We start from the raw sequence: 12,254 nt of genomic DNA, 5'->3' as shown, positions 1-12,254 counted from the left end.
AGGTACAAACTTGTTTCACATTAAAACTAGTAACAAACAAAATTTCTTTGTAATAGATTGAACTATTGCAGTACTGCCAAAACAAAAGTATTTGACATTTCTACCATATTGTAAAACTACGTAGGTAAGAATTCAATACATGAATAAAGCTACTAGAAGTCTGTACGTAATAAAAATTGTATTGATACTAAATAAATAACTAACAATTATGTTACGTAGACCATATGATGATTAATATAGGTACTGGAAGTCATTACAAAATAAAACGTTTACGATACTAAATATATAACTAATAATGATGTAGTACTGCCAAAACAAAAGTATTTGACATTTCTACCATATTGTAAAACTACATAGGTGAGAATTCAATACATGAATAAAGCTACTAGAAGTTTGTACATAATAAAAACTGTATTCATACTAAATAAAAATAACTATTAATTATGTTACGAGACCATATGATGATTAATATAGGTACTAGAAGTCATTACAAAATAAAACGTTTACGATACTAAATATATAACTAATAATGAAGCTTCACTTATGTATTCAACAAAGACCACACGATGAAATTGCAATTATATGAAAGTTTTATTAATAATATTGCAATCCTATTTGATATATTAATTATATGAAAATGCAGTGATATGGACAACAACCTAGACATAGATCTTAACCAAGATGTAGACGTAGATCTTAACCAAGATGTAGAAGAACAAGTCATCGTTGATGAGGCAGATGTGGATGTAGACAACCTCTCTCAAGATAACGAAATAGAGAACTTTCAGCAACAAGATATTGATCATGACGATGAAGAAAAAAATGACCAACAACATAATGATAATGACAATGACAATGAAGGACATCATGACCAAATAGATGAGCCAGCAGTCAGAATGTGCTTTCCGTCAGGGGAAGAATTTGCCAATTTTTGTTATAAATATGCATACAAAAAAGGGTTTACTTTTTTCGTAACAACAACCACATTGATGGATTGCAACAAGTGGCAAGGAATCAATAAGGAAGATGGGGGGAAAAATCAGACATCCAACCACATGATGAAACAACTAAGACTTGTCTGTGCGAAAGGTGATAGAAAAAAAACCGCGGGATATTTTGTAAGTGAATGTAAAGTGTTTGTGCACGGGTATATGGTAAATGGTCAGATGAGAATCTCAACATTTCAATTGAACCACGACCATAGACTTCATCCGGAAAGTAGCCATCTAATGGTTAATTACAGAAGCATCGATGACCCAAATGTTGATAGAATTGTGACTAATGATCGTGCTGGTATATCGATCGTGAAAAACTTCAATTCCTTTTTAGTTGAAAATGAGGGTCATGAAAATATGACATTCAATCAACGGGACTTGCGAAATGTAGTGAACTTAGAGCGTCGTAAAACAAGGTTTCAAGGAGATGCAATTGCCTTAGAAGCATACTTTCAATTCAGAAGCAGCATGAGCTTAATAATGAGTTTTACAGCGAAATCCAGAGGGACTGCGATGGAAGGTTGATGAATATGTTTTGGTCGGATGCAAGGTGTAGGGCAATGTGTGAAGATTTTGGCGATATAATAACGTTCGACACAACGTTTCAAACCAACAGGTTAGGTTACTTAACTATTTATTACATTGTTTTATAGTAACCATAATCATTATAACAGTAATAACAAGGCTAGGGCGATTATCTTAAGTTTAGAATAGATATTTCATTGATAACATAAAATGGTTTAAATGTACCATTCGGTGATGAACTTAATTATTTGCAAGGATTCTTTTTAGTCAGTGACTGTAAATTTAATATAATTATTAGATATATAACATGAACATAACATTTCAGATATGAAATGCCTTTGGCACCGTTCGTCGCTGTCAACCATCATGGAAGTTCAATTGTACTTGCTTGTGCTTTGATTTCACACGAGGACACTGTCACCTTTGTGTGGGTATTCAATGAATGGGTCAAGTGTATGGGTAAGAAACCGATAGGCATTCTCACTGATCAAGACAAAGCAATAGGGAAGGATGTGCGTGTAGTAATCCCGAGGATACCACACAGGCTATGCTTGTGGCATATTATGAAAAATAGTGCACATAATTTTGGATCGCACAAAAAATGGAAAGAAATTGAGGTAGCACTGAGAGAAGTTGTCCATGAGTGTCTAGACCAGGATGAATTCGACGAAGCATGGGCTGCAATGGTAAATAATTTTCAGATCGGTAGCAATACTTGGATACAGGAATCCTATAAATTGAAGGATAGGTGGGCCCATGGGTATTGTCGAGACAATTATTGGGCTGAAATGTCTTCCACCCAGAGAAGTGAAGGCATGAATAATTTTTTTAAAAGCCTCTATCAACATTGATACCCCGTTGGCTGGATTTGTTGAGCTTTATGAGGCTGCCATGGGGGACTTAACTTATAAGGAGCAATTGTTGAATTTTGCATCATCGGATAAACCCCTTCCGGTGGACAAGACTATACTTGCCAAGTACATTTTCCACAGCAAGTACACCAATGCAAAGTTCAGAGAAGTAAAAGATGAGTGCCTAGGGTTGCGGCATACATACATCAATAAGACCTCAACGCTTGGTTCAACCACCTTTTACAAAGCTGATGAGAAGATTCCGACCCCCATAGCTAGGAAGAGGTGGAAGAGTTACACGCTGACAATTTACAAAGAAAAAGGTGATTTCTCATGCTCATGTAAGTTGTTTGAATTTAGGGGAATATTGTGTAAGCATATCATTCGAATAATAGAGTTAGAGGATATTGCTCAAATCCCAGAGAAATATATTTTAAATTGCTGGAGGAAGGATGTTGTGAGGCGATACGAGGGCATTCATGTAGCATACTATGACCTCGACTCTAATCGAGTTCAAAAGGTAAAATAAATAAGCCTTAGAAACAAATACCTGAGCACACTAGCCTTGCACAACGACACTACATTTGCTATGTATAAGGAAGTGACAGATAAGATTAGAATTGAGTTGGAGGATTCAATGGGTATTGAGCATAAAGATAATGATGCACAGTGCTGGTGGGATGAATCTTCATGCAAAGTATTTGGCCGTCGAAGGGTACGTCCAAGGGAACAAAACAAAAGGCACTTAAAAAAAAGTGTAGTACCCGTTGAAGATGGCACAAAGGACCCTGTTGATAAGAGAAAAGCTGGAAGGGGTAAAAATACCCGAATCCCTAACCCAGCAGAGAAAGGAAAGTTGAAGAAAAAGTTTAAATATACTCCAGAAGAAATTGCTCATAACGAGGTAACCTAGTGAATTTGACTATTATTCTATTAAAAACAATTACGTATATATTTTACATATTACTATTATAACGAAAGATAATATATTGGTAACATTGGCTTATAGTAAGTAATAATATTAGTAACCACAGACTGTAAGTCTGATTTAGTACATAAACTCGTCTGTTTTACTTGAAATTCTATTTTAAAAAGTGTATTTCTTGTAAAAATTAGTATATCAAAAGCATTGAAATATTACTTCTAATGCAGTAATTTGTTTGTTTTTTCTGTTAACATATTATTATTGCAATTAAAAACCAATTTAATTTACTTCTATTTCTGCTACTGTATTACTATTAATTCTTTTATTATTATTATTATTATTATTATTATTATTATTATTATTATTATTATTATTATTATTATTATTATTATTATTATTATTATTATTATTATTATTATTATTATTATTATTATTATTATTATTATTATTATTATTATTATTATTATTATTGTAATTAGTATTCGCTAATCCATCCCGTTATTTCACTGCAAAGGAAATAATAAGAAACTCATTTGGGACATTAAATGGGAGGTGGCATGGAACGGCTCCATACAGCAACATCAGTGGAATCCCTAACGTTGGTGGAATTAGCAACAACACCAACATAGTGGCAAGAGAAGGTAGTTCGTCCATTATCAGAGACAGCAACGCAATGTCGTATGGATCACAACCAACAATGAATATTGACCAGTCTGAGCAGTCTGGATACAATCCAGAGTTTTCGGTTCCTATTAATGAGAGGGATCCATATTGGTTACGTAGTACTCAACAATAGATATGCTCTTACAATTTCATTGGACCCTGTTGGTACTTAGGGAGTTTCCTGAACTTATTTTTATTTTGTATGAAATCAAATTGATGACTGAAGCTTCTTTTTTTCGGTAACATATTTTGCTACCATTTTTTCACCAGTAACATTTTATATTAGTAATATTTTGTTGAATGGTGATTGGAGTATTTCAATTCTAGTAACATAATTGTTTGGTAACATGTTGATTGTTTGTTAGAAATACTTGGAATGAAGTAACTAATTATATTTATATCTTATTTTGATTTATTAATAAGTTTCAATATATCAATAGATTATGTAAGCAAAACAATTAGTAGACGAGTGTTTTATTTTATTTTAATACAATAATGTTATATACATTATATACATAATGTATCTAAAATATTTATGATCATATTTCAAATAATATATTTTTAATGTGTGAAAAATTTAAAATCACCTAAAAGAAATGAAATATTATACATCTTTATTTTTAAAATACTAGAATGTAATTACTTTAAAATATAGTATTTCATCGCATATGTGAATTGGTCACCACCAAGTACCTATTTACATAATAGCCAACCATTGCATCACCATTTATATGTATATACGGAGTACCATACAACAGGTGATTTTTTTTTTAAAAAAAATAATAATAAAAAACTACAACAATTTTTATTTATCTAGGTTGGTTGAAACATCTTATTACATTACCATTGTATAAGTGTATTTTTGCTTTTTATCAAGCGGATATAAAAAAGACAAAGGAAATACCAATAAATTTTGTTCCGTTACTATTTAATTTACCAATTATATATATATATATATATATATATATATTTAAACTAAAGGTTTCATTTGTAATGCAACATTAATATGTAGTTTTAGTTAAACTTTTAATCCATGTACTTAATAAATTCTATTTGAACTTTTATTTTAACATCGGATATCTAGATCTAATTTTGTTTTTTACAATCTGTTTTAACTTTAAACACCAACTTAAACTAAAAACTATTGACACTAAAATATGGACCTTTGTTAAGACAATAAATATTATCTTAAAAACATCAATAGGTAAACGGACCGTACATGTTCTATTTACCAGAAAATGAAGTATGATTTTATAAAGCGATTCTAATAGTTACTAAATAAATAAATACTCTTGTATAAGCCAGGATAGTCGCAAACGAATAATATTTACAATCAATGAATATGTTTTTTGTAATTACATACTTGGGGTTGGAGAGATTTTTTTTTTTCAAAAAATTGTCTTAAATATTTAATTTTAAATAAATGAATTGATTTACAAATTATAATAGTGAACTGCGAATTTAAATTAATACTATACGGTTACTAGACTATTATGTAAGAAATACCATAAGTGAAGTGTTCACCAATCGTTACATATTAACGTAATTGCCAACCGTAACCTATTTACATAATTGACAACAGTTTATATATATATGGTACCATACAGTTGTAACATTATAGAAACATTCTTTTTATTTTTAACAATTTTGAGGATTGATTAGTAAGAATGGAGGGTTCTAAAGATGAGCGAAAATAATCTAAATTGGATGTTTCTATAATGTAACAATAATAATGTACATCGTGTTCATATAATTAGTTGTTATACTAGTAACAATTTTCCATTTTAAAAAACAAAATAAACAAAACTTTTATTGTAAAATATGACAGTATATGAGATCACCTTCTTGAATTACTTTGGCTTATGAACCTTTAAATCAAACATTTGAAATGAGTCTGCTAAAAATATGGTTAAATGTTGTTGTCAAAGGAGGATCAAAATAATGAGGAAGTTGGTTTCGATTGGTGCATCACCGAAGTAAAAAGTTTTATTCTTTCAATTATGTGACATGCATGATATTATACCAAATGATGAAAATGGATTAGCGCCTTTCGTAGGGGATGAATCTATTATGCACCATATATGCTTGAAATTATGCAAAAAAGATCTTGCAAAGTGTATGGTAGTTTGTATGGAATGGGGAAGGGCTATACTCAATTGGAGGCACTCCATGGGTCATCCTTAATTGGTGTATTCCACCATATATTAAAAGACCAAACAACTTCGATCCATGTAGTGATGAAGAATCGAATTCCGACAGTAATGATGGACAAAAATAATTAAGTGCAATTGTATATAGATTTCTTTGGTTAATTATTTATATTAATTATGATATATTGTTAATATTATTTGTGTTAATTTATTATTATCATTATATATTGAGATATGTTATGTCATGCATATGTATTTATAAGTTGTTTTTTTTACTATTGTAACATGTAAATAGGACTCATTTGTAATATAATACAATTATGTGTTTTTATAATAATAATAATAAGCGATCAATTACAATTCCGTACATATTCTAGTTAAAATAATATGATTATAGGTACTAAATAAATAAGTATTTTTGGATCATTCGGGAACATCACATACGAAAAATATGTACAATCAACTCATATGTTTCTTGTAAGTACAAAAAAACAAATTGGGAAGATTTATTATTTAAATTAATGTATTAATTTATAAATTATAAATTTATGAAGTGTGAATATCAATTAATATGTTGAGGTTACTAGAATTTTTTGTATTTACTAGCATGTGCGAATTGTAGTGTTTTGAATTATACATATAATCAATAAATGCTTTTAGAGCAATCATATAATGAGAGATGTACGTATGGTCTTTATATCTAAAAAACATTTAACACATTTGAAATTGTTCATTCGTAATGAAATTTTAAACTAAATTCAAAGTAACGATGTACGTAACAAATTTTATCTGAATTATGAAGCAACGTAGGTTTTCAATAAGGTATGCGCTGAATGATCTAGTTTTTTGTCGTTTAGATAATTTTGTTTGAACCTATTATTATGGGAGTTGTCCGAACATCAATGGTGTCTTAACTATGAAGTGATAAGATAAGATAGTTTAGGATACAATAATAACGTTTTTGTTAATAGTTTATGACTCATATTTTATATTCATGTTAGTTATAAAATATTAAAGATAGTTATAAGACCAACTAAAACTTAAAACATTGTTCACATTAGTATTTACTGATACTATAAGTTTGTACCCCGTTACCAAAATAATATGTAAGTTGATAAAATCAACTACAACTTCACACATGTTCTCAATGGGGTTCTCTAAACCTTTGCAATCAAATGTTAAGTATTAATAATTTGACAAAATCAAATTTATAAATCTAATCTATCTAAATCTGAAAGTATTCAAAAAATATAACTAGTAACGGCACATGTTCCCATCCCATTACAACTTCACACGTGTTCTTTTAAGTCTTTCATTTAACTTATACTTTATCTTCAGCTCCCTTCTTTAATTCAACATTTTCATTTTTTCTTTTTAATTTTAGCCTCTCCTAACCACCTCCTTTTTCCTCGATGGCATCTAACAAAATGTAATAAATTATAATTTAAAGACACGATATTATCAATGTATATAAGTGAAGTTTTATTATACATTCGTAAAACAACCAATACATTGCAATTTATTTTATTATACTTAAGAGATAATAACTTTTAGTGTTATGTATATGTATAAGTGGTTACTAAATGGTTAATTTGTACATAATATAGGTCGGCATAGGTAAATTTACTAAATGAATTAGAAAATAAATATGAAATGAATAATATGAAGGTTGTATCTAGGACGTTTTAATTTTTACACTGTCAATCAAATGATATGATTTTTGTTAAACATTTGTTATTATTACTATATAACTACCTAGCTCTGGATCTGTCGGGGAAGTCCCATACGAAATACATTTGCACTAATCGAATAGAATTTTTGTAATGGTCTGTTTTGATTTACTATACTAAAGTAATTTTTTTTATAGAATTATATTAAAAACCGAATTAAACTAAACTGAATTAAAAATATGTTTATTTTTTAAAAGATATTATTATTATTATTATTATTATTATTATTATTATTATTATTATTATTATTATTATTATTATTATTATATCTCAAAAACAAAATTTCATACAACCTACAATAAATTAGTGGTAAGCCGATATACAATCTAGGCCCCTACTCCTCTAGCTATATTATTATTATTATTATTATTATTTTATTATATAGTAACAACAACTATTTGATTAGTTTTATTTATTTTTAATTATAAAATAACCTAGCAAGCCATTTGTATTCGGGGTTTCAGGGTATACTGTGCAAATTGTTAATATAAATAGTTAATTATTTTAAGTATACTTAGTATACGCTAATATAAATAGTTACTTTTTTCTTAATAAAGGTCGGTACGTATAGGATTTGTTACTGATTTAATTAGTAATTGATTAGACAATTTAACACATTTGAATTTGTACATGATCAGTGGAAAAATATGATTTTACTTAAACAATTGTTCTTGTTAGTAAATATATATGTATCTATGTTTCAGCCATGAAAGTTGCAGTGACTGAAAATTAATTACCCGTTCAAGTTCAGAATCCAGTTTGGAAATTAGTAGAAATCTTAATACCAGAAATGAATGACATTATTTCAATATAATGTATATTTTATCTAATTGATATCATATACTGGAATTTAATCGTTATCCATCAATTGTTTAGTTGCAAAAGCGAGATAGATAAGTGTAGTGAAATATTTTTAATTAAATTAAAGAAATGTTTGAAATAAATCGATCATGGTGGATTTTTGATTGTCCAAAATCGAATTTTTTTTGTCCACTAAACATGCTCACGAATAGAAAATTCTGATAACTTCATCAAAGAAATAATTGTCGGCGTTGGATACCGTAATCTTCACCCACTCTGTTCATCTTCTCCGGCGTCCTTTTCATATTAACCTGTATAATGGTTGTGATACCATCAATGATAAAGTAATAAAAATTTCATAAAAAAAAATTAAAAACAAAATAAAAATTCATTGTGCATTAAATGAGGTTAGGCGCCAAGAATTTTCGCCACCCATTTTTCCCGCTTAAGTTACACCTTAGTGTCATTGAGGGTGAAATTTTCCCCCTTAATATTCCCTCTTCTTTTTTTAGCTCAAGCTTATGTGGCATCACCTAATTGGGAATGTATGTGGGCTCTACATACATTGAATGTATGTGTATCACCATCCCTCTCTCTCGCCTCTCATTTCGGCGGAAGCTTCTTCTTCATTTACCAACTTGTTTGATCTACTTAGCGAAGAACTCTTATTTATTATCCTCGATTATCCCAACGACAACAATCCGCAAGACAAGAAATCATTCTCTTTAGTATGTAAATCGTTTTATTCAATTGAATCGAAGCATCGTAGAACCCTTAAACCTCTTCGTTCTTAACATTTGCCTTCAATTCTTACTCGCTACCCGCAAATTTCAACCATAGTTTTGAGTCTTTGTCCTAGAATCACCGATTTTTCGCTCTCCGTAATTGCTATGGCATGCGGTAATACGCTGTGTTTTATCGATTTGTCGAGGTCAAAGTTCTTCTCTAGGAATGGTTTGGCGGTTTTGGTTGCGAATTGCCGGAGTTTGACAGCGTTGGATTTGTCGAATACGACATAATCGCGGGATTCGGCGGCGGCGGCGATTGGTGAAGCGAAGAATTTGGAGAAGCTGTTGGGGTAGTGTAAATTGATTACTAATATTGGAATTGGTTGTATTGCTGTTGGATGCTCTAAATTGAAGGCAATTGGCTTGAAATGGAGTTTGGGAATCGGTGATTTAGGTGTTGAACTTATTGCTGTTAAGTGTAAAGAGCTCCGCAATTTGGATTTTTCATATTTGTCGGTATATTTTCTATTCCTAAATTCTATTGATTAAGGTTGCAAATTGTATGATGCCTTCATATTTTTTTAGAATTTTAATTTTCATATTTAGTTACTGTAAATTTGAATTGGGTTTTTGCTGTTGTGTGCTTTGAAATGGTGATATTTTCATTATGGGTTTATAATGCATGTTTATCATTGAATTTGAAGTATAATTTTCTTTAAATAGTGAAAAAAGAATTATTTGGAATCATTTTTTTTTTCCAGAATTTAACCTTCATTGATTGCAAGTTTGCCACTTTTCAAGTTCCAAACGCTGTGTGTTTGATGATTACATATATTCTATATATCATCTTATTGTAACTGAAGATAATGATGGTTAAAGATGTGTGTTGTTGACCGTGGAAAGTCAAATGGGGCAATCATATAGGGACGGGACAAAGGGAGTATTTGGGTCTATTTTGCATTGCCAATGTTTCTCTTGGTGTATGTATGATTCTGGTAAGAAGTATTACAAGCTGTTTTGAAGGGTATAATAAGTTTTGTGGCATATGCTTTTTCTGGAGTATTCCGATGATATTGACACCTTTGGTTTGTGTTTTCCGCACTCGAATCTGTTTAGGTTGGTATTTTATTTGGTAATGACTGATGAGATGATATGAAAGCCCCATTTCTGATAAAATTACAAGTTTTGTGATAGTTATTAGCTAAAGGTGGTCATTTATATTGAGCACTAATGGTAACTAATTTATTGCATGTTAGGCTACTAGGCTGATTAATGAAAAGAAAAAGTCTGATTTTGCTGTATTTTCTTTATTCAGATCACTAGTAATTGCTAACCAGCTATATTGAAGCTACAGTATCTTGAAGAGCTGATTCTAGAAGGTTGCTTTAGGATTTACGATGATAGCCTTACTTTATTGAAGTAAGGATCTAAGTCACTGAAGGTATTGTTGCTCATATGAAATTAAATGATTGCCCTAGTATATATTTTTTTAACTAAAGAAAGAAATAATTGTCCTAATTGGTGTTCTTGTGTTTCTAGAATCTTGACATATCAAGTTGCCAGAATGTGAGCGATAGGGGGTTATCTTCATTGACTAGTGGGACTAGCTGTCTGCGACAATTAACGTTAGCTTACGACTCTCCTATAAGATTTCTCTTCATTTAAAATGAATAATATGTAGATTATCTTCCTTGTTTCTTACTTGTTACCCGCAAAATATACATTTAGTAGCCTTATAGATCCAAGGGTTTATTGACGGCGATTGCGCCGGATCCTTCTCAAGCTTTAGTTGCTATTCGATTTTAGCAAAAGCACATGTGAAGAAAAATGGGCATGACGATTTAATAGACGTATTTTGTGAAGTATGTTGGTCTAGCATAAACAATTGGAGGGTTCAATTGATAAATGAAAGTATATTATGTGAGCTAGATCATTCTTCTTCTGTTTGTGTTAAACTATGCAGGAAATTGCCAAGCATGCCTTGATTTTGTTACTTTCATGTTACTTTATAAGCAATTTTGGTGTTGAAGGTAATTTCATTGGGCTGTGTATAACAGTCTCAGGTGTATTCTACGAGTGTCAATCTTGCAACAGAGACTGAAATTGTCTGGCCAATATCCGGAGCCAATGATGTGCCAAACTGGCAACAAGAGTAGGGAGACATGCTTGCTAATCATTTGACCAATTGTGGTTTTGAGTCTAATCTTCGAGGTTGGTTTCCTTTTATCCTGAAAATGTCTATTTAATTTTTCCTGAAAAAGGTCATATTGTTTAATGTAGTGTGTTGCATTTGATTTAAAAAATGGTTTGTTATAGATCCTGTGTTCCAAGTTTTTCATCCAAATTACTCCAAGGATTGTATTTCTTAATCTTATTCATTCATAAGATAAGAAGTATGCCACATATGCCTCATTAAAACTGGTAGATCTATCTTGGTACTATACATTTATGCATATTCTCCATGATTTTCTTACATGTTCAATTTAATTGATTTGGTTCTATTACATTCTTGAGATTTTTTCAAAGCTTGCAAGAAAAGAGATTTCTTAATTATCTAGGAATATATCTTATTAAGGTATAGAACACATATTTAAATGATTTGAGTTGAAAACCTCACTTAGACCTTCTGGGAACTCAACGATAATTGCATGCAAATCATGTTTAGCTGTGGCTATTTCATTGTAAAATCATATATAGGTATGGCATGCACTGTTCCAGAACCATGGCTCCATAGGTTGTTAGTATAAGTTCAAATTAAAATGGAAAGTGTGATACTTTACTAGACTAAGACTTAAAGCTTTATACGAGGACACAACAATCTTGGAAATTCCTTGTTGTCAAAGTCCGGGTGTTGGCATCGGACCATGCAGCGAGCTCTTGCCTTCA

The 12,254-nt window shown here is 30.5% G+C and overlaps 1 protein-coding gene across 1 annotated transcript; it reads left to right on the top strand.

Moving 5' to 3' along the window:
- Positions 1–2,411: 2,411 nt before the first annotated feature.
- LOC110690252 (protein FAR1-RELATED SEQUENCE 1-like) lies at positions 2,412–4,092 on the top strand. The gene is made up of 3 exons (XM_021867078.1): positions 2,412–2,891; positions 2,970–3,275; positions 3,811–4,092. The coding sequence occupies exons 1-3, from the start codon at positions 2,412–2,414 to the stop codon at positions 4,090–4,092; spliced, it is 1,068 nt and encodes a 355-aa protein (XP_021722770.1).
- Positions 4,093–12,254: the final 8,162 nt, after the last annotated feature.

The sequence above is a fragment of the Chenopodium quinoa genome, unplaced genomic scaffold (genome assembly GCF_001683475.1).
Source record: "Chenopodium quinoa cultivar QQ74 unplaced genomic scaffold, ASM168347v1, whole genome shotgun sequence".
Lineage (NCBI taxonomy): Eukaryota > Viridiplantae > Streptophyta > Magnoliopsida > Caryophyllales > Amaranthaceae > Chenopodium > Chenopodium quinoa.
The sequence above is the reverse complement of the archived record's forward strand: the minus strand, read 5'-3'. Positions and strand labels throughout refer to the sequence as shown.